At 46.0% G+C, this 24328-nt stretch overlaps 1 protein-coding gene across 1 annotated transcript in view; it reads right to left on the reverse strand.

Annotated features, from left to right (window-relative positions):
• NOL11 (nucleolar protein 11) overlaps positions 1–24328 on the reverse strand; it is a 331146-nt gene that overhangs the window by 126717 nt on the left and 180101 nt on the right. Inside the window, exons 10-12 of the mRNA XM_069655029.1 lie at positions 19053–19147; positions 2238–2312; positions 1958–2142 (exon numbers count right to left, since the gene is read on the reverse strand). Of these exons, the coding sequence (XP_069511130.1) occupies positions 1958–2142; positions 2238–2312; positions 19053–19147 (355 nt within the window). The remainder of the gene's footprint in view (positions 1–1957; positions 2143–2237; positions 2313–19052; positions 19148–24328) is intronic.

Here is a 24328-nt window from a genome sequence, read left to right on the forward strand (position 1 = left end):
CGACTGAGGCTCAGGAACAGCGAGATCTGCAGGAACTGCCAGGAACCAACGTCTTCAGCTGCATATTTTTGCTTCACATTAAGGTACTGTGCCATCCGGTTGTGAGATCCTAACTCTTGCGGTGAAAGTACGTGAAACTTTCCCAACTTGTAGGCCTAATCAGCTTGTGACCCAGCATATCATTCCTTTTCGTCTAAACTACTTCTGAGAACCTTTATAAAGACTTCTCCGTTTGTTACCAGAACTGATCTGTCCTATCCAAGAATACTAGACTATTGATTTAGGCCTGGCATATCGAATTGAACTGACCCTCCTGGTACACTGAACCTTTGAACTGCCTAACAGAAGTGTTTTCTAATCCATTGTACAAACTTATGTCTTTCTATTCACATTGAAAGTAATTCAAGTGCCATTTGGCTCCTTTTTCAGGGGAGCACAAACTGTTCCTACAACTTAGTTTGTTACTGTAGTATATTGGTGTTGCATATTAAGTTGATTTCTACTAGTGAATGTTTTCTAAATGAATGTGTACATAAATGTAGAAGTATTTTTTTTACCAAGAAACCTTGAGTGTAAGGGTCTACTTGAACCACTGTGATTGTGATATGTCTATGTAACTTCATCTACTGCTCACATTCCCTACTGGGATAAGCCTGGCTGCTCAGCTCGCTACCAAAAAGTGTGTGGTACAGACTTATACCAAAGGTTGGTTTTGGCTTACACCTGTAGTTCATATTGTGTGTGGTGTTTCCAAAAGGTACTGCATGCAATTCTGCCTAACAGTATCTTAATCTTTTCTGGTATATATGTGTCTTTTAATAATGTTATTTGGTTGTAACATGAGTGTAGCCCATATCGTGATGTTGATTTTTAGCAGGTGGAAATTATTAAAAATTGTGCTTTTAAGGAATATTTGCAAATCTGTCTGTTTTTCTTTGCTTGTGCGAAAAATGCACATTTGTACTGCAACGCAAAATAAATAAAAATAATTAAGTAGATGTATATACTGTTCCTTGAATCGGTGTTCCACTATTCAGAAAGGTATATTTACAAGTTGGATTACTAGGTGATGTTGTTGAATGTCACTGCATAACTGACAGCGTCTACTACACTTGAATTACTGTAAAGTAATCTGAAAGTAACTTATGGTTTTGCTCCCCATGAAAAGGTGTGGCCTATACTGAATGTGTATGATAAGGTTTGACTTAAATAGAATACTGTTACTTTTCTAAATAAGGTCGAGGCTTTGGCCGGTGTACCTTCAAGCATAATGTTGTGATTCTTTTACAATGTGTTTATACGATCTGTGAAATTACTTCTTTCCCCCAAGATTTAGCTGGGATTACTTGCATTTAAATAAACCATTTACTTGTAAAATACATAGTGTTTCAGTGTTTCTTTGGACCATATGTGTATTACAATTTCTTTGTACTGATTCTACATCCCTCCAAAGATAAACCTGGCTGCTCTATCTATGCTACTATATACTCAGGTGGTACAGCCTTATATATACTAAGAGAGGAGTCTTCTACTGTCTCAGTTGAATGGTTTTTCTAAGCCCTTAGTTGGACTTCAGAAAAACTGTCCTAACATGATGCACAAAGTTACTTGCGGCTGTCACATTCCACATTTCTTTCTACATATTGTAACACATAGGAGAACTTAAATGTACTCCACACATAGAAATATGTGCTTTGCCCAATTTCCAATGATCACACACACACACACGACAAAAGGTCAGCTCCTGTAAACTGAAATCAGGTCACAAGTGTGAGGTAGAACTTCGCCTTAGGAAGGTAAGTGTCGTGAATAACAGCCTTTTGTTAAGTTAGAAAGTAGGTGAGGGAAAAACACTATGGGGTGAACAAGGTACATGTGCTTATGTGGTAGAAGGGAAGAGATGTTCCGCCTGAGCATGCATTTTCAATCAATCAGTATTGTATGGAAACACACTAACCTGTAAGATAGTTGGTTTGACTGCACCAGCTGGATTAGGACACCCCTGGGATAAAAGTGCGGCTGTGCCTTACATCTAGCCACTAATGCTGTTGCTACCTTTCCAGTCATGACATGGTAGTCTGGCGTTGTGTGGCTGGACAGAAAGCAGGTCAACTCCTCTTCCACATGACTTGGATACGCATTCTGTAAATACACAATGTATATGAGCTGTATTAATGCGCTACAGTTCGGAGGAAAATGTATGTAAAAATAAGACACTGCCTCTGAGCAATACCAACCTTAACATTAAACAAAAGTTTTCCAATTGAGACGTCTTGTCGTTCTACTTTGTCAACATTCTTTTTTGCACTTCTCTATAAAAGAATAAAAAACGGAAACATATGTATTTAAACACACACCTCTCTGTATCATGCTTTCCACTATAAATCATTAAAGATCAACATTTTAGTGTTCAAGAAAAGTATGCTACTCACTTGTAAGTGTGGGTCTCCAGTATGTGTGGTGTGGTTTGCTAGTGTGTCTCCTAGGGATTAAGCTGCATAGTAGAGGTCTTGTGGACTCTTTTATGGTATAATTTTTGAAGTCTTTATTATAATAATGGCGGTGACCCCATAATTAATGTAACATCACACTTTAAAAAGGAAAATGAATACAATATTTTTTGATGTAACTTTCGACATGGTTTACAAAGGTTTAATAAATTTGGCATGCAACTAACCCACATTCAAGCTAAATTCTGTGATGTTGCAAAAAGCGTAACAGACAAACGGTGTTTTAGACCCACAATAAATATGCTTCCGAAGCACAGCTCTCCAAATTGTCAAATGCACGTATCTAGAATTTGGCAGATATATAGCCCATGTTCGAAAGTTGTGCAAGCAAAAACAATTGAAAATCTGATTTGCCACACTCATGCTACTCATTTTTCTGAAAAATTGTCGTACTGAGGGCGTGATGCGCCATATGTTTCCAGACTGGCCACACGCTCTGGGGTTACTGCGGTGGTGATTTGGCAGCAAGGGTCTGTTCGGGAGAATTTTCATTTCTGTGCTAATTCCCTTCAACCTTAGAGACCCCCAGCTCTTTTGCGGGACTAGGACTTTTAAATTTTAACCCTGGAGTTTTGACCTGTTTTGGATTAAATTTTTCCTCTGCTTTTGGAGTCTACCAAACTCCATAGGCATCTACATTTTGTATGGTGACACACAGCACCGTTAGTGCAATGTCACAGAGAAATCCTTTAGACTTCTTGTTAGGCAGTACCCTTTGGGTGCACTACAACAACCTTGACCTCCTGGCAATATGAACCCAACCTTTGGTTTAAGTCTATACTACACAGGTTGGTAGTGTGGCGGAGTAGCCAGGCTTATCTCAAGAGGGGTCAATGTGAGCAGTAGGGGAGATTCCCAGTGACAAGTAGCCAAATAAACACTTGCACTCAAGTTTTCAAACACTCACATTCAAGGTTTCTTGATTAAAACAATTATTAATTTATTTAACAGTCAGTTTGAATAAGTCTTCTTCAGAAGGGGCAATATAATAGTAACACACAAATACACTTCAAAATACACACTCAGTTTCTCTAAATCAGTGCAATATGGAAAAGGATGTCAAAGAAAAAGGGGTTATAGAATAACATGAGATCAAAACATTTCTGATGCAATTAAGTACTTTTGAACCACCCAATGCGAAGTAAGTTAACCCTTTCATGGAAGGAAGGTAAAAACACAATCAGATGAGAAAAGACTCATTCAGGGAGCCAGGCCACCCAATGTCAATTGGGAAAAAGTCTAGGTGAACTGAAGCACTTCTTGCTGTTAAGTAAAAGTCTTGCACAATGTTTTAGAAGTCTTTGTAGAAAAAGTAGAATCAAAGTAGGGTCACAAGCTGGAAGGCTTGCGGGAGGTAGAAGATGCAAGCAACTCTACAGAAGCAATCAAGACAAGTCTCAACTGAGATAAGGCTACGACAACGAGAGGTAAATCCTCTCAAACTTTACAGTAACTTTACAGTACCTTTGGTTAGAAGAAATTGTTCCAACTTGCTTCTGTTCCTGTGTAGCTCTGTAGATCCTGTTGTTCCTGAGCCTCAGTCGCGGGGACAAGAGCGAGGACGTCTAGGGACTCCTACACTGCAAGGGGACGGTGAGCGGCAGAAAAAGACACGCTTCTATTCAGGAGCACTTTGCGGTTTCAGCTCCTCGCGTCTCAACAAATAGCACCACCGCGGACTCTTGGATACCACTGTGGACTTTCCTCGCATCTGGGTTCCAGCACTCTTTCGAGGTGGCTCAGGCTTGGTCAGTCCTGCTTGCTGGGAGTCCAGAGGATCTTCCACAAGCTCGGGTCTGACTTAAAAGTGATGCACTCCGTTTGGTGTTCCTCTCCCTGGCACTTCAGTTTCAGCAGCAGCAGCAGCAGCAGTACAGCCAGCTCTGAGGATGTCCAAACGAGTTCACTTTGTTGTTGATTGGTCCCACCAACTCAAGGGGAGAAGTCATCCTTGCAGGGTATTAGGCATAGTTTGAATGCAGTACCCTCTGGGAACACTACAAACCACTGACTACAGGTATAGGCAACCCAACCTTTGGTATAAGCTTGTACTACACAGTTTTGGCAGCCTGTTGAGCAGCCAGGCTTATCACAAGAGGGGAAATGTGAGCTGTAGTGGAGTTACAGAGATTCACAGTTACAAGTATTCAAATAAACCCTTACACTCAAAGGTGTTTTTTTTTTTTGGGGGTGAACACTGTGTGCTAATCTGGTGTGTTTGTGGCTTATGAGCCTGTTTTTCTGTGCTGGGCTGCATCCAGAGGGTGCAGTCCGTGGGAGGTAGTCCTTTGTTTGTGTCTGGCCTTTTCCCAGTCCCACCCTCCCCTCTTGCAATTGGTTGGAAAAGTCAGGTGTGTTTGTGCCTTGGCTCCAGCAGCCATTTTCCACTTGCTTTGTGGACTGCCATATGGAAGGATGTGGGAGGGAAACCAGTTTGGAAGCATATTTAGGGGCTGGTTGATGCTGAGTGAGTAGTTTCACAATGATTGTAATCCGTTTTTGGCCTGCTTTATGTACTCTATTGGAGTGGTGCAAGTGTTTTTTTCAATCTTTTTTGTGAGCACTCTGTGCTATTCTGGTGTGTTTGTCTAGTGTTGTTGTGGCTTCTGCGCCCGTTTTTCTGTGCTGGGCTCCATCCAGAGGGTGCAGTCCGTGGGGTGTAGTCCTTTGTTTGTGTTTGGCCTTTTCCCCATCCCACCCTACCCCTCCCGCCCTCCAACCCGCCCATCTCCCCTGATTGGTACGTCCACCTGCTCATAACTGACCTTCCCTGGGCAGCCCTCTGCCCGGCCGCCCCTGAGGCCAAGGGCGGCTCCTACATTTGTGGCTCCAAGACATGTCTGCAGGTGTCAGCAGGGGAAGCCAATGAAGCCAGCAGCCAACAGACACCAACAAATACTATAAGTGTGGCATTGGTGGGGTGTAGAGCAATTATTCTACTCCAGAATGCCCCCGCCACTCTACCTTACCGTTCCACAACGTAGGCTGCCATAGACTTACACCATGCATACTTAGAGATTTGTGACCACCAGCCTAAATCTATTCATGGCTGGACTGTAAATGTTGCATTGCATTGCAAACTAACTTACTTGCCAATTTTAACTAGTGCCACACCTAGAGAGAACTGTGAATATTGGCCTGCGTCACACCTAGATAGGATTGTGAATGTTAGCATGTGCCACACTTAGATGGAATGCTTAACTTTAGCCTGCCTCGCACCTAGATAGAAATGTGAATGTTAGCATGCGCCACACTTAGATGGAATCATGATCACTAGCCTGCTCTAGATAGGATATTGAAGATTAGCAAGTGCCACACTCAGATGGAAAAGTGAATGATAGCAAGCATCACACCTAGTCATAATTGTAAGGACAGAAATGCCAATTAACCGATCCACTAACAATTTCACCCCTCTGCATACACCTCTCAAATTCTAACCAAACACAACCACAAGCCTACAACACAACAATCCGCACAAACTTCACTACACTGTAACAACAAAACAAACCACACAGACTCGCACAACAGCACACGACTACCGGCGGTAAAACACACCAAGCCCAGCCAACAGACCCGTCAGGGCAGAGGCTGCCAACAGCACATCACTGCTCTCTTGCACTTTTCCAGCTTATTCCCACTAACTCAACCCCCTTCCCTTTTTCAGAGCCGCCAGAGCGCCAGGGGACCACTCCGGTGGCGATAGTGTGCGGTACAAATATCCTTTAACATTAACATTTAAATTAATAATTGTTTATGTTAATGTACCAGTCAGTTATAAAGCCTTCCTCAGAAGGGAACAGATATAATAGTAACGCACAAATACACTTCAATACTGTACACACTTAGTTTCTAAATCAGTAAAGACCCTTTTGGGATGGCCCACAGACACAACCTACACCTACAGGTGACTTCAATAAGTAGGGTGGTGGAGATATTAATATCTTACTGTTGGCATCTAGAATACTCTTAGAAGTTGGTAAAAGGCAAATATTATAAGAACAAGAGACCAGAAATAGATCCTCCAAGAAGAGTCATATAATTCAATAGGCTAAGCCAAAGTCAATGGGCAAAAGTCTGGGCTAGGATGAAGCACTTCTGGTAAGTAAATGGAAAAGTCTTTGCACAAGTTCTTAGGAGTCTTTGATTAAAAGAAGAATCAAATGTAGGGCCACAAGTTGATAAGACTTGTGATTTGTAGACGTTACAAGCACTCTACAGTAAGAGGCAAGTTCTCAGACTTTTTACAGTACCTTTAAAGATGAAGAAAAGATGCAGCTGATGACTTCTGTTCCTGTGCAGCTCTGCAGGTCTCACTGTTACTGGGCCTCAGTCATGGGGACAAGAGGGAGGACGTCAGGGGGCTCCTGCAATGCACTGGGATGGTCAAAACTCGAAACCGGCAAACTTCACTTTCAGTGGCTGTTCAGTGTTTCAGCGCCTCGCGTCTACCGCAAATAGCAACACTGAGGTTCCTGGCTGTTAAGATGGACTTTCTTTGCTTCTGGGGTCCCGCACTCTGTTGAGGGGACTCAGGCTCAGTCAGTCCTGCTTCCTGGGAGTCCAGAGGTGTTAGGGAATTTTCATAAAGGTGCTAATTCCCTTCACCTTAGAGACCCCCAGCAACTTTGCTGGATTTTGAGGACTTGATTTTTTTACCTGGAAAGAGTGAGAGCCATTTTTCCCACTCTCATGTATTTTGATGTGTGTTTTACTCTTGTGTTCTTTGATTATGGAGTTTTAAGATAACTCCATAGGCATCTTTTCATGTGTGTTACTCAGCACCTCCAGTGCAGTGACACAGAGATGTCCTTTTACACTCTCGTTCAATTGTTGCCCACCTTGTCTCACAGTCCTGTTGGGGAATTTGGGTGAGGAGATCACATTCAAGGGCGAAGCTATGGTCCCATAGTTCTGTAGTTCAGTCTTCTTTTTTTGCCATTTCTTTGTGGAAAGGCCCTTCTAGTGTTTCTCTCTGCGCGCCAAACGAAGTTTGGTCCCTTTGTGTGCCTTTGGCGGGCTTCATGACTGAGTGTCTGGGGTGGGCAGGAAGGTAGGGAGGTGCTCGAAACTCCGTGATTAGTCTCCTAGGAGACCCAAATCCACTCTGGCGTGATTGACTGGCTGACTGTCCGGCAAGGACAGCCACCCTGCTGGGTGAGTGGCAGCTAGGCTGGAATGAAAGGGAGAAAACTGTTTAAAAGACAAGTCTCGTGGACTGGAAGGCAGAGTCGACTGCTGGAACGAAAGAACCAAAGACGAGCGGGAAGAGGACGGCTGCTGCAACTCCTGGACCATTGGTTTGCCCTGTGAAGCCCTGCTGCAGGTCCGAATTGCCAAGTTCATCTCGACAGAGAAGCCCTTTCAAGGACTACTTCTTCCTTTGAGTTGGTGGGACCAATCAGGTCGTAAGCCACCTGGATACCATTCTCGAAGCTGGTTAGGATTAACCAGGGCGAGGGACACCAACTTGTGTGCTTGAATTACAGCTACTCGAACTGAAGTGACTCCATTTTGTCCGCGTTTTCCGACGATCCCGTACAGTGCAGGAGTCCCCTGACGTCCTCCCTCTTGTCCCCACGACTGGGGCTCAGGAACAGTGAGATCTGCAAGACCTGCCAGGAACCAACGACTTCAGCTGCATTTTGTTCTTTATACTAAGGTACTGTGCCAACCCAGTTGAGAGAACATAACTCTTGCGGTGAAAGTTTGTGAAACTTTCCCAACTTGCAGGCCTAATCCGCTTGTGACCCAACATATGAATCTTTCTTTCGCAAACTACTTCTGAGAACTTGGTCAAAGACTTTACCATTTACTGCCAGAACACTAGCCCATTGACTTTGGCCTAGGCCTATTGACTGGAATTGACCCTTCTGGTAAACTGAAACCGTTTGCACTGTCTAAAGAGTGTTTGAATTAAATTTCTATTAACCTATGCCTTTTTGCTCACTTTAAAGTATCTGAAATGCTATTTGGCTCCTATTTCAGGGGAGTTTAAACTGCCTCAGAAACCTAATGATTTGTATTGTACTATATTAGTATATGATATTAAGTTGCCTCCTTCTAGTGAATGTTTTCTAAATGATTGTGTAATATATTTATACGTATTTTACCAAGAAACCTTGAGTATAAGTGTCTACTTGAACCACTGTGATTGTAAGACCACTGTGTAACCTCGTGTACTGCTCACATTCCCTCTTGAGATAAGCCTGGCTGCTCAGCTCGCTACCACAAACTGTGTAGTACAGACTTATACCAAAGGTTGGTTTTTGCTTACACCTGTAGTCCCAATTGTGTGTGGTAGTCCCAGGGGGTACTGCATGCAATTCTGCCTAACAAAGTAAAGTAAATTTCACTTTACTACTCTTGGAAACAGTAGTTTAGCCAAGAAAAGGTATCTAAACCTGGGGGAAATCTGAAAGACTTCCCTGTGCCACTGCACTGAAGGTGCTGTGTGACACAATGTAAAAGATGATGCCTATGGAGTTTGTCATACTCCACAACCAAAAGTAACACAGACTTCAAAATCCCATTAAAATACATAAGAGAGTGGGAAAAAGGATTTCACTCTCTCCAGGTTACCAATGCAAGTCCTCAAAATCCAGCAAAGTTGCTGGGGGTCCTAAGGTAGAGAGAAATTAGCACATTTCTGAGAATTCTCCCTAACAGCACGGAACAAGGCAACCTCACCTCAAGCAAATCAGATAGCTCCAGCATCCCAGGATGTGACGTCAGGGGATTTGATCAGCCTGGAGGACACAATGAATGACATTCCAGCTCAAATACAGCAAGAAAAACGACTCCTAAGTGCCATCCGTGCAGGTCTGGGAAAAGCAGAAGCAAAACAACCTATAGCCATGGCGGGCAATGTGAATGTCTCCAACATCCCGTTGGAGGTAACGCAAACACCACAAGTAACACGACCAACAGCATGGGGGAGAATATGGATACTCCTGGTGCTTCAGAGGCTACAAATCTTTTTCAAACCTGTAGGAGCGAGTACTGTTGCAAAGACTACTCGAGTGCACTCCCTGTTGAATGTCGATTGGGGTAAATTGATTGACATTAGCTTCCTGGAAGGTGTTGGGGAGCTAGGTTGTGTGGAAGATGCCACTATGGATGTTAGGGAGAAATCTCAGAAATGTGTTAATTCCCTTCTACCTTAGAGACCCCCAGCTCTTTTTGCTGGACTGCAGGACTTTTTTTTTTATCTCTCAAATAATATTAATCTGATTTATTCTGTGTTTTTGACTTTGCAATATCTTTGCAATGCCCTTGCCTCTCACTTTATCTCTAAAACCCAGGACATCCTGTCCACCCTCTCCTCCGCTTCCCCTCGCTCTCCTTCTCAGCCTGCTGACCCTCCCTCAGCTGCCCCTCATCCCCCTTTCTCCTCCTTTCCTCTTTTCTCCCCTGATGAGATATCTAGACAAGTCAGATCTATGAAAACCTCATCAAACAGGTCCATCCCTGTTCCTATAAAACCATTAAGGACCACATTGACACCCTTGCACCGGCCCCTGCTGATTTCTGCAACCTCTCCTTTGCCTCTGGCTCTTTCCCCACCCCTCGTAAACACTCCCTTGTTCATCCTCTCCTCAAGAAATCCACTGCTGACCAGTCATGTCTGGCAAACTACCACCCAATTTCCATTACTCCCTTTTTGGGCAAGCACCTGGAAAAGCTGGCCATCTCTCAGCTTAATCTCCATTCTGACTCTGTTGGCTCCCTCCACGACCACCAATCTGGCTTCAGAGCTGCCAGAAGTACAGAAACAGCTCTCCTGAACATCCGTGAAAACCTGCTCTCCAACCTCGATTCTAACATTCCCTCTGTCCTCATCCTACTTGACCTCCCCTCTGCGTTTGACACGGTCAACCATACCACCCTGCTCAATCGTCTTCGTGACAACCTCGGTATCACTGATAAGGCTCTGGCCTGGCTGACCGTTTCCTCTCTGATCGACCATCCCAGGTACAACTTGGGTCCTTCCTATCTTCTATCTCCCTCTCCACATGTGGTGTTCCCCAGGGGTCTATCCTCTCGCCCTGGCTTTTCAACCAATACCTGAAAACTCTCGCTTACTGCATCTCAATGTTCTGCTCAACTTTCCAGTGCTATGCTGACGACACCCAACTCATTTTCAGGCTTCCTTCAGCCTCCTCCTCTCCTTCCCTCATCTCCGATTGTCTAATCGCCATTCAAAATTGGTGTGCCACCAATGATCTATGTCTAAATGCCAACAAGACTGAGATCCTCCTTATTGGTACACCAGCTCCATCCTTTCCTCTCACTCTCTGGCCGGCCTCCCTTGGCCCACCTCCCACACCCACTTGCGCGGCTGAGAACCTTGGGGTTATCTTTGACTCTACACTTTCCTTCTCCGTACACATCTCTGATGTCTCCAAAAAATCTAACTTTTTACTTCACCTCCTTAAAGGTACTCTAGCTTTCCTCTCCTTCCCTCAAAAGCTCACTGTCTCCCAAACTCTGGTTCTTTCCAGACTGGATTACTGTAACAGCCTCTTCCTCAATCTACCTGTCTCCACTCTCCGCCCTCTACAACTAATCCAGAACAGGACTGCGAGACTTGTCCTTGGCCTCAAGCCCTGGGATTGCATCTCTCCAGCCTTGAAATCCCTTCATTGGCTCCCAGTGGATGCAAGGATTAAATTTAAAACCCTCTGCATTGTCCACAAGGCTTTCTGGGGCCTGGGTCCAAAATACCTTCAACTATCCCTCCGTAAATACCTCCCCTCTCGAGCCCTTTGGTCCTCTACTAACTCCCTCAGGGTTAGTCGTTTTGCAAAAAAAACGAGCTGGGGTAGATCCCTCTCTTCTGCTGGTGCCTCCCTTTGGAACAGCCTCCCGGCCACCTTGAAACTTGAGGAAAAACATCTTCGGTTCCGGAAACTTCTCAAGACCTGCCTCTTTGCCTCTGCCTTTGCCCCCCCATCCTTCTCCCCTGTTGATCCGTTTCTTCTCTTGGCATTGTGCACCTGGCCACCCTCTGTTCTTTCGGGCCCAGGTATCTGCTCACCCTGCCACCCTCCTGCACTGCCTCCAGGCCACCATCTGCACTAGGATTCTGTATCTGTACCCATACAGTCCCCCTCCCACGTCCCTTCTGCACTTATCAGATATACTTTTCTGACTACCTTTCACCTGCCACTTGCTGGCTGCACTACCATGGTTTAAAGCCCTTATTTAATATTTATTCTATTTTAATATTTATGTTTCTCTCCTCTGCTTTGCACTTTCCACTCCCCCCCTTCCTTGCACTTTTCCTCCATTTTCCTTTCTCATGCACTTGCGCTTTCTTAAATGTCACTGGGCCTAGTAAGATGGCTGTTTTTTCCTGTTTTTTTCTCTCCCTTGTTCCCCTCGCTTTTTGCCTGGTCATGCTGAAACACTTGTGTACGAACGCAATATTAATAAAATATAAATTTCATTTCATTTAGAGTCTGACAAACTCCATAGGCATCATCTTTACATTGTATCACACAGCACCTTCAGTGCAGTGGCACAGGGAAGTCGCTTAGATTTCCCAAAGGTTTAAATACCTTCTCTTGGTGAAACTACTGTTTCCAAGAGCAGTGAAGAGAAATTAACTTTACTTACATTTGGTAACTTTCTAGACCTAGCACACACTATTTTACCATAAGGTGCTGGAGGGGTTACTTAGTATCCCCTTTGTCTAGTTTCTCATGTAACATTTTTATGTCACCCTTTCTATAATTAATGGCTGGTGGCAGTGGTTTACCTTTTGCTACCCTTGTGTGTTTTTACCGCGAGCTGCATTCACAGCCACAGTAAGGGACCCATGGGTGCCCATTTCGTCAAAATGGCCCTGGTCTTCTTTTTTCGCCTTGGTCCCTTTGTTCATTTTGTCTTCAGCAGGATTCACAAGCCTCTGGCTCCTATATGTCTGGTAGGGGCAGGAAGTGAGGGAGGTGCTTGAAACTCCCTGTGCTTAATACCCTTGGTTACAGGAATGCACCCAAAGGTGATTGGCCGGCTGGCTGTCTGGCAAGGGACGGCCACCCTGCTGTGTGCTTAACAGCTAAACTGGAATGAATGGTAGAAACCTGCATTGAAGGTGAGGCATTTTTGCTTGGAAGGCAGAGTCGACCAGTGGACGAAGGAATCCGAAGAAGAACTTGGAAGAGACGTCTGCTGCAACTCCTGGACCATTGGTTTGCCCGGTGAAGCCCTGCTGCTGTGCTGAAGCTCTGAATTTGCCTCGACTAGAGAAGCCCTGCAAGGACAACTTCTCCCTTCGAGTTGGTGGGACCAATCAACTCCAAAGTAAGCCCGTCTGGACATCTTCTCGAAGCTGGTTGTATTTCCACTGCAGCTGCTGGAACCGAAGTGCCGGGGAGAGGAACACCAGATTGTGTGCGTTGCTTTTAACCTGAGGGCTAGGAAGATCCTGCGGACTTCCCTGATGCAGGACTGACCAAGCCTGAGCCACCTCAGAGTGCTGGACCCCGGATGCGAGGAAAGTCTGAAGTGGTATCCGAGAACCGCGGTGTTGCTATTTGCCCTCAGACACGAGAAGCTGAAACACTGAAGAACCGCTGAATCAAAGTTTGCCCATTGCTGCCGCTGACCTTCCTATTGCAGAGCAGGAGTCCCCAGACGTCCTCCCTCTTGTCCCCACGACTCAGGCTCAGGAACAACAGGATTTGCAGAGCTGCACAGGAACAGAAGCCAGCTGGAACAATTTCTTCTAACCACAGGTACTGTAAAGTCAAGAGAACTTACCTCTTGTTGTGTAGCCTTACTTGCTCTCAGTTGAGACCTGTCTTGGTTACCTTGCAGAGTTGCTTAAGCTTTGCCCCTCACAAACCTCCCAGCTTGTGGCCCTTCAAGTGTTCTATTCTCAACAAACATTCCTACCAACTTTGTGCAAGACTTTTTACCTACCTGCAAAGAAGATCTTTAGCTCCCCTTGACATTGTGCAATTAACATTGGCTGTCCTGGCTCACTGAGAGACTCCTTACCTCTGACTTTGTGCTTTGGCCTTTCCCCCAGGAAAGGGTTAATTTACTCTGCTTTGGAAGGTTCTTAAAAGTACTTACCTGTTTATGAATTATTTGTTAACTCTTGATTTATTCATCTATTCTATCTTTGACACCTAACTCAGCATTGCTCTAAATGTACCAGTGTTAAATCAATGTCCACAGTGTCCTAGCTATTTAAGTCACCCGAGGGTGTAGGAAGCGTCTGTGTGCCATCCCCAATGGGTATCATCTGATTCAGAGAAACAGAGTGTGTTTTGAAGTGCATTTTAATTGTTACATATATTGCTCCCTTCTGAAGGCTTATACAACTGACTGTGAAATAAATTAATTGTTTTTATCAAGAAACCTTGAGTGTAAGTGTTTATTTGAATAACTGCTACTGTGAAACTCTGTGTACAACATACTTCACACATTGACCCCTCTTAAGATAAGCCTGGCTGCTCAGCCACACTACCAACCTGTGTAGTTCAGACTTATACCAAAGGTTTAGTCCTTATTGCCAGGAGGTTAAGGTTAGTGTAGTGCATTCAAAGGGTACTGCATACACTCTTGCCTAACAATAGAGAGCAAGAATATGTGACAGGTGGAATCAGCAAGCAAGGGTCCCCAGTTAGTTGTGAGCGGAGTCCTCAAGGGCAATGCTATGGGGACCGTGACCCTATGGTAGAATCACCATCAGAACTAGTTCAATTGATGTCCCTCAGCAATCTAGCTCAAGGTCCGGAAGCAAGTAGAACAAATATAGTTCATCATACATTACAAGAGGCAGATGAATACATAAAACTCATCTCCGTCAAAATCAGCACTCAATTCCATTCTGAGTGTGTAAGTAGCCCCATACGACAACATTAGGGATGAGGTAATAGCCCACCTGCTAATTCTCTCTGAGCTAAATGTAAACATTTATATATTAAGCTCCAGCTACTTTGATATGAAAAGAACTACAAAAACTTCAAGTGAGAAAGCAGTGGGAACCAGGGATGGGACAGAGGAAGTAGTCTCAAACTTACCAAAAGATCCTAGGAAGACCAACATGCCATCTCCAAAGACTTCAAAAATAGCACAACAAAAAAACCAACAAAATCGATGAATGGTACAAGGAATCAGCTGAAGGACTCAAGAAAGTACCTGAGAGATGTCACCTGGCAGTCAGAGACTAATGACCAAGAACGGCAGAAAAATGGCGAAGGTACCAGTAAAGCAAATAAAGGTACTGCCAGGGTGGTCATAACAGAGAACAAGTCTTAAATAGACACAAAATCAGCAAAAGGCTCCATGAGCCTGGCTGAAGTAGGGGAAGACCTTACTGCAGACAGTGACTGTCCTAATCAATCATGTAACCCGAAACCAGGGACTAAAGAAAGGCCAATGACTAATGAGCAGTTCTCATCAAAGATGGATGTGGTTGGATTGAGGATTTCGAGGTGGCTATGCCAGCCAAAGAGAGAGAATAATGTTTTACTGTTACCATGCAATCCCAATGAGCAGGTAAAGTATAGGATTGCAACAGTATCCGCTAAGGAGCAATGGGCATCACTGTTCTCAATTCCTATGGCCAACCAGGATTATAACCATCAAGGGGAAACAGGAGTCACAACCACACAAGCAATTTGTATTTATTTGTATTGTATTTATTTGTAGCGCACAACCTTGCCCTGAGGCATCTGGGCACGTATTTACAGGAAGGTGGTTACAGGCATACATGGCCTGTTCCCGCAGGTGAACAGACTTGACAAGATGTTACAAGGTAAACTTAAAGACAGAACTTAAAAACAAAACGGAGCAGGTTACACATAATTGCTCTGGACACAACGATATTCAGCGCTAAAGTGCAGGGTTATGATATGATATGATATGGCATTTGTAACGCGCCCATACACAAGTGTTTCAAGGCGCGACGAGGCAGGGAGGGGGGAAACAAGGGGAGGACAGACAACGATCCTACTAAGCCAGGTGTCATTCAGATTGCGCAAGTGCAGGGGTAGGGAGAAGTGCAAGGGGAAGGAGGGGGGGGGGGGAGTGCAGTACAAGAAAAGGGCCAGCTGGTGGCAAGTGCAGGGTAAGTGCAGACAAGTGCTGGGAAGGGGAGGCTGTAGGGATACAGAGACAGTCCCGCAGTGCAGGGGTTACCAGTGGAGAGTGGCTGGGCCCAGGACCGAGGTCGGTGGGAGTGGACCAGTTGCAGATTCAGTGCAGTTTCAGTGAAGAATTAGCAGGGGAGAGGGAGAGAGAAAGCAGAAGCAAAAAGGAAGGTTTTGAGGTTGCTTCCGGAACCGGAGATGGTTCTCCTCAAATTTCAGGGAGGCAGGAAGGCTGTTCCAGAGAGAGGCCCCTGCCGCGGAGAGAGATCTACCACCAGCTCGTTGCTTCGAGAAGCTGCTGACCCTGAGGGAGTTGGAGACGGATGAGCGAAGGGCTCGGGAAGGAAGATATTTAGGAAGAGAGAGTTGAAGGTATTTAGGCCCCAGGCCCCAGAAGGCCTTGTGGACAATGCAGAGGGTTTTGAACTTTATCCTCGCAGCCACTGGGAGCCAGTGTAGAGATTTCAGTCCAGGAGAGATACGGTCCCTGGGCTTGAGGCCAAGGACAAGTCTTGCAGTTCTGTTCTGGATGAGTTGCAGAGGGCGGAGAGTGGAGGCAGGCAGATTAAGATAGAGGCTGTTACAGTAGTCCAGCTTTGAGAGAACCAGGGCCCAGGAGACAGTGAGCTTCTTGGGGAAGGAGAGGAAGGGAAGAATACCTCTGAGGAGGTGCAGCTGGTAGTGTGACTTCTTAGAGACGTCAGATATATGAGGAGAGAAGGACAGTGTGGAGTCGAAGATGACCCCGAGGTTTTTTGCCTTGCAGGTAGGAGCAGCAAGAGGGCCAAGAGAGGACGGCCAGAGAGCTGCAGGGAAGGAGGGAGTGGGTGTGCCGATGAGTAGAATCTCAGTCTTACTGGCATCAAGGCAGAGGTCATTGGCGGCACACCATTCCTGGATAGCAGACAGACAGTCAGATATGAGGGAAGGAGAGGAGGAGGCCGAGGGTAGCCTGAAAATGAGCTGGGTATCATCCGCATAGCACTGAAAGTTGGGGCAGAGAGCGGCGATGCGGTGGGCAAGGAGTGCCAGATACTGGTTGAACAGCCAGGGAGAGAGATTGGATCCCTGGGGGACACCACAGGTGGAGAACAATATGTCAGAGAGGAAGGACCCCAGTTGGACCTGGGAGGGACGATTGGAGAGGAAAGATGTCAGCCACGCCAGAGCCTGACCAGTGATACCCAGGTTATCACGGAGACGGTTGAGCAGGATGGCATGGTTGACAGTGTCAAAGGCAGCAGAGAGATCAAGCAAAATGAGAAAACACGGAGTGTTGGAGTCGAGGTTCAAGAGCAAGTCCTCCCGGATGTTCAGGAGAGCAGTTTCCGTGCTTCTGGCAGCTCTGAAGCCAGATTGATGATTATGAAGACTACCAACAGATTCAGCATGGAGGTTAAGCTGGGAGATGGCCAGTTTCTCCAGGAGCTTGCCCAGGAAGGGAGTGATGGAGATTGGGCAATAGTTAGCCGGGCAGGAGGGGTCAGAAGAGGGTTTCTTAAGAAGAGGGTGCACAAGGGAGTGCTTAAGGGGGGGGTATGGGAAGACTCCAGAGGCGAAGGAGTGGTTGCAAAAGTCAGCCAGGGCAGGAGCCAGGGAGTCGATGTGGTCCTTGATAGTTTTGGAAGAACAGGGGTGAACCTGTTTAGACGAGACTTTCATAGATCGGACTTGTCTGGAAACCTCGTCAGCAGAAAAAAGGGGAAAGGCTGAGAAGGAGGGAGGAGGGGTGGCTACAGAATGGCAAGAGGAAGAGCCGGGAAGAGAGGGAGGGAGGTGATAGGAGGAGAGTGAGGACAGGATGTCCTGAGTTTTAGAGATGAAGTGAGAGGCCAGTGCAGTGCAGAGGGCCTGGGAGGGGACAGGAGAGGTAGAGACTGCAGCAGGGTTGGCAAGCTCCTTGCAGATTTTAAAGAGTTCGGCCGAGTTGTTAGATGCCGCAGAGATGCGGGCTTGGATAAGGGCTCTCTTCTTGGTGAGAACGGAGAGACGGTATTGCCTTTGGAGCAGGCGGCAGGCCAGGTTGTCAGAGGATGAACATGAAGCACGCCATTTCCTCTCTGCCACCCTGCACTCGCGTTTTAGGGTGACGAGATCAGAGTCATACCAGGAGTTACATTTGGCTTTGGGCTTCAGGCGGATTCTCATGACGGGGGCAAGGATATCAAGAGTATCAGATATAGTAGAGTGGAGCATGGAGAGGGCTGTGTCAGGGTGGGAGTCAGCCGAAGGAGGAGGGGGGGCGAGAAGGTGTCAGCGAAAGCCTCAACTGACACGCGCTTCATGGGTCGGATGACCGAGAAGGTGGGTGGCAGTGATGAGGGTGGCTTTGCCTGTGGGGTAGGGAGGGTGAGATGGGAGGATAGGAGAAAGTGATCACTCCAGGAGAGAGGAGTGGAGAGAGGGACGGAGAGGGGAAGGTCAGAAGATCTCAGAGCATCAAGAGTGTGCCCTGCAGAATGGGTATGCCCAGACGGGAGAATAGAGAGAGAGAGAGTCGCAGAGGTCACGAAAGAGTCCCGTGGGGGGACAGGAGGCATCCAAGTGGATGTTGAAGTCACCAAGAATGAGGAGTTGAGTGGTTGAGGACAGGAGTGAGGAGGAGAGGTCAGCCCACTCAGAGAGGAAGGAGGAGATTTGACCAGGTGGCCGATAGATAGTAGCCACGGTAAGGGAATGGCTAGGAGAGAGAGAGAGAGAGAGAGAGAGTCGGCAGACAAGACACTCAAAAGAGGAGTAGGTCTGCGTAGGAGTGACAGTGGCAGGAATCCACTCAGGGAAGATAAGGGCCAAAGGGTTCAAATAAGGAGAGGTAAAGAGAACAAAGAGATTAGAAAAGGCAAGAGGAGCTAGAGTAGTAGATGTACACGTCTAAAGTGGAGATGTAGTGGGCTTGTCAAGTTAATGACGCCAGTGTTTGGTTTTGAAGGAGTGGAACGTAGATTCTGATCTAAGTGTGGCCGGGGTGGTGTTCCAGAGTTTGGCTGCGAGGACTGGGAAACTTGAGGGGTCAAGACTGTGAGCAATCAACCTACCGCTTTGGACCAGTCAAATGTGAAGGGGGAAATTGTGACTAGAGGATGAAATCGACAAGATCAGAACATCATGTACTTAGAAATGTGCTCATATGTCAATCTTAACATTGTGCTCAATAGATCCACTATTCTGACATTACTGAGACAGACCAGCAGTCTGGCAAAAATATCCACACGGGATATAGTTTAAGTAAACTTCCCATTTGAAGACAGGTGAGCTAAAGTGTCACACACCTTTTTACAACAAAGGGTCGCTGATTTTATTTAACAAATGAAGTTATTAATAGTTACAAGCCAAGCATTTTTTCTCAATGCCCCAACAATTTTTAGATTTGACTAAAAAGAAATCTTACGAAACTCACCGACATAAAATTGAGGAAGGTAAAATCATTAAAACCTACATTTTTCTTTGTCTCATTCTTCACGGTCAATGGTGGTTCCGATTCACCTCCCAGAAATGTGTTCCAGTTCAGAACAGAAGGTACTTCTTCAGACTCTAAACAAATCAGAAAACAATCATATATGGGAGAGGTCTTTTATGGCAGTCACCAATTTACTCTTTCTGGTCGTTCAATTGGCCTGCTGTGAAGAGGTTAAAATGGGCCTTCGACACACTGCATGCACTCATTCATTATATTCCATATTTGGTTATAATCAGTTCCTTATATTTAAAGAAGTAGTGACCTTACGAACAGCATCAAGTAACTGCAGCACACATTTCCTGAAACAAATCCTGCAAAACGTATTGAATGATTAGATGAGGTATAAGAAGCATATTTGATTATAACAGTATTAATAAAGGGCACAAAATGGTACATTGATACTAAATACGGAGACGCCCGAGACACACGCGAGAGCGCCCGCCAGGCACCTGACACATGCAAGCGCCTGCTGACCCACCCACCAGATGCCTTATGCGCGCACCCACCAGAGACACCTTTCGCGCACCCACCAGAGGTGCATTACATGTGCGCCCACCAGAGACGCCTTACGCGTGCGTGTGCCTGCCCACCAGAGACACCTTACGCGCAAACTCCCACCCACCAGGGATGCCTTAGTTAGGTAAGATTTTCATTTCAATGATAAATATTCCTGACCTGTGTCAACCCCAGACCTTTTTGCTTTGACTAGGTAAGTATTTGACCTTGTTCCTAGGTGAAGGGGAATCTTTTTCACCTCTCGCCTATTATTTCACTCTTTTTATGGGTGACTTTTTTTTTATGTCTCTCCGTAGTGTATGGTTGAAGTTATATGTTCCTCCAACCTTTGGGCTTAGGCTGGGTTGCCCCTTTGGGCTCCCCTGTTAATTTCTCTTTGATGTACTTGGGTGAACTACAGTTCCCCAGTAATAAAGAGGGATTTTCATCACCCTTTACATTTTATACAGTGAGGCAGCACACCGTACCTTATGTGGAGTGCTGGGGGGATACAATGTATCACCTTTCTTACTTACCTGGTAACATTGTTATAATTGGGAGTTTTACATAATTGGCTAGTGGCAGTGCTTTTACATTTGACTTTGGGCCTCATTACAAGCTAGCCAGTCTAGAAATAGCGGTGCCGGTATATCCGTACAGGCACCCTTTTCCGGACCGGTGTAGTGCAAGTTGTGATGCCGTTAACACTGGCATCGCAAGGGACCCACTGCGTCCAGCAACACTGTTGTCGGTATCTCCGGAGACATGCAGCAGCCGTGTCTGTGATACCAGCATGGTGTAAGTGAGTGCACATTTCAAGGTGCACAGACACACAACCACCGGCATGGACATACTGGTAACAGAGTGAAAACGGTGCCAGAAATATTGGCATCGCGGACCAGGCATTAAGTGGATACAGGTGTGTAAAAACATGCCACAGGTGCTCATAATCAGCACAGGTGGACCCAATAGGCTGTTCCACAGCATAAAATGACCACTTCCACACACCACACCCCTTCCAGATCCACAATGCTATCATTAGCAGTAGCAGTACTGGAGCTGGAGGACATGCCTGCAGAGCTACTGATTGAAGAGGCAGTGAGGCAGAGGATGCAGCGGAGGGGCTTGAGGAGAAGGAGGGCCATCATGGCCCAGCAAATCCCCAATGCGCAGCAGGTCGTACCCCGCAGGCAGCCACAAATCCCTCGCCTAAGGGCCAGCCCATTCAACCTCACCCCAGCTCAGATCCACACCCTGTACCAGCTAGACAGGGACACCATCACCACCAAAGTGGACCTCATACATGATGACCTGGTCAGCCTCATTAATATCCAGATAGCCCCCACCCCCTTGCTGAAGGTAGTGTCTGTGCTACACTTTATTTCCACAGGTACATACCAGCACACAGTGGGCCAGCTGCAGAGGTGTTGCTGGGGGGGGGGGGCTAAAGGGGCTATAGTCCCTGATCTTTTGGTTGTAGCACCGGATAGAATCTTAGTGGCTACAACCAAAAGGCTAGCTAGACCCGAATCCCGACATTAGCATAGCCCCCCCAGATCGTTTGCAGACCTAGCAACACCCCAGGCCAGCTGCATGGTATATCCCAACCCTGTTTCTTCCTTGTGCTCTTCCAGGTGCTCAATGCACTCCTGTCCCACGTACGGGACCACATCAGCTTACCACGGACTGCTGAGGAGGTGAATGCCACAAAAAATAGCATTCCATGCACTAGCAGGCATGCCTAATGTAATTGGAGCGGTGGACTGCACACATGCAGAGCTGGTCAGGCATGTTGTGGAGGTAGTGTCCCGCAACAGAAAGCTGTACCATTCTCTCAATGTACAGATGATGTGTGATGCTGCACACCTCATCACATATTGCTGTGCAAGATTCCCTGGCTCTCCACATGACTCCATGGTGCTGCAGAACTCTATGGTGCCCTGGTACATGGCACGACACACCAGACATCATACCGGGGCTGGGTGAGTCTAACTACAAGGACATGTGGAGTGTAGATAAATGGCCCAGTATGACAGCCATGACCAGTTGACGTGCACACTGCATGCATAAATCCATCATAACTCCTACTTCAAATTCCTGATACAATGACTAAATCCCTGTGAAAGTGGCTGGATAGGTCAATGAAAGGCAAAGGTAGATGAGGGATAAGAGCAAGGAACATCATTATCCACAATTTTAACAATAATAAACCTCCCACATTGAAGGGGACATGACCCTACTCATCGCTGTGAGGGCATGAACTGTGCAAGAGTAAGCGCAACTGAAGGTGCAACACAGTAGTAGCATGCAAGAGCGCAAGGCCTTGACAGCCGTGTCTCCATGTATGTCAAATATACAGTGCATACATCTATGTGGTCCACCAATGAACCAAAACCACCTGTACCAGAATGCACCACACCATAGTGACAATGATAGGTAAATGCACAGTCAAGGAAATACACAACACATGATGCTCAGCCAGAGAATCCAGAAGCTGCCACGCCTGTAAAACCTGTGGATGCACACCCATTTCACAAGTACACTGCCTGTTAGTACCCATGTCATGTCTTCCAAATGTAACACCTTTAAATGGAATGCTCCTAGACAAAAACCTCTGAATTGGGAATATACTTCACTATCACTAATATATGATTTCAAGGTGGTGGCGTCACCCGATGCACCGTTTCACACCCCAAAATACCCCCACATAGCAAATATTCAACCCTTTAACCCACACACACATATTCCATCAATATGTCCTTCGTCATATGGGTCACGATTTCAAAGCATGTCTATACAAAGGATTCGTAATAAAGACTGCACACCGGTACTACCACTACATCATAAATGAATACCATTCAAATGCTAAAAGTACTGTTGTACCAGGACAGACAGTTGATTTGCATATGTGACACATCAATGACATTTACATCCATGTGTCAGTTGCTGGGAAAATTGTTAGAGGTAATCTGGTCTGTGATTGGTCCATGTGAATGCAACAGTACACCCCACACGCATCCTGAAAAAAATCCCTTCTGGTACACCGAAAAGAACTTATGTCATCTAAACTCTATTCTGTCTGTGCATGTTAGTCTTCTCAATTTAACACTATACAGCCTGTGCCAACATGGAATGACCAGGAAATTGACATGTAACCTTTCTGTTGATCCTGTGCAGGTGAAGCTGGGTATCCCCCGATGCCACGGATAATGACCCCCGTCAAGCAGCCCCACAACAGGCAAGAACAGGTGTACAACTGTGCCCATGTACGCACTCACTGCACCATTGAACAGACCTTTGGCCTGTTGAAGGCCAGGTTCTGCTGCCTCAGCAGATCGGGGGGAGCCCTCATGTACAGTCTTGAAAAAGGTCGGGAAAAATTGTGCTAGCATGTACCATGTTGCACAGCATGTGCATCAGGCGCAATGTCCCCCGGCACCCCGACATGGACATGCTACCACCAGAGGCTGAGGATGAGACTGATTAGGAGGAATATAGGCAGCGCACGATGGCAATGATGGACGTGCCACACGTGCAGACTTTATACACCACTACTTTTGAGCTCCTGCTACACACAGCACTGGACACTGAGCACACTGGGCACTGGACATGGATAAATGCACTCGTACCGAAATATCATTGTCCACTCATGATTTTGTTATGAACACCAAATATAGTGGGAGAAAATTACTATTTACATTTGTGATTGCCCTTGACTACCTCTACAATCCCTCCCCAACTATCCCTCCCCAACTATCCCTCCCCACACACGAGTCTGTGTCCTATTTCCGTCCATGTTTATGTGGAGAGGTTTTAGGCAAAGTTTGTATGCAGTACCCTCTGGGAACACTACAAACAACTATGACTACAGGCATAGGCAAACCAACCTTTGGTATAAGCTTGTACTACACAGTTGTAGTGGAGTTACAAAGATTCACAGTTACAGATATTCAAGTAAACTCTTACGCTCATAGTTTCTTGCATAAACAATTATTGATTTATCAGTCAGTTATAAAGCCTTCTTCAGAATGGAACAATAGAATAGTAACACACAAATACGACATGCATTACTTACCGTAATAGCATTTCTGATGATTATCTGCTTAGATTCACATGCTGTGCATATGGTCCGACATCCAGTGGTAACTGCGGAGTATTGCATCTTGTCTTTCGGGGACCGAAAGGGGACGTCGGCATAGGCGTGTCTGAAACACTATCCCTATCGTGACGTGTGTAGTACCCAAAATCCCTTACGTGCCGAGGTCCCTCCGGTTGTATTTTTTCTGCAATGAGGGAGCCCAAGGCTATAGTGAGTGAGTAGATGAAGAGAGAAAGTAGTAACTCCAGGTTGCCGCTTTGCAAATGGACTCTAGGGGAACATTTGCAATGAATGCTATGGATGCCCCAGTGCCTCGAGTAGAATGTGCTCTAGACTTGAAGGACAGTTCTCTCTTTGCAAGAGTGTAACATAGTGTGATGCATTTGACAATCCACCTTGAAATTGCTGATTTAGAGACAGGGTCCCCTTCTCTACCAGCTGCCACAGAAACAAAGAATTGTTTAATTTTCCTCAGTGGTTTAGTTCTATCCATGTAGAACATGACTGCCCTGCGCACATCTAGTGTGTGAAGGCTTCTTTCGGCCATGTTAGTAGGTCTCTGGAAGAACGTGGGTAGTTCGATTGACTGGTTCACATGGAACTTCGAAATAAATTTCTGCGTAAATCTGGGCTGTGTGCGCAGAACGACCTTATCTTTGTG

Source organism: Ambystoma mexicanum, chromosome 3q (assembly GCF_040938575.1).
Source record: "Ambystoma mexicanum isolate Mex_15411 chromosome 3q, UKY_AmexF1_1, whole genome shotgun sequence".
In the NCBI taxonomy this organism is placed as follows: Eukaryota; Metazoa; Chordata; class Amphibia; order Caudata; family Ambystomatidae; genus Ambystoma; species Ambystoma mexicanum.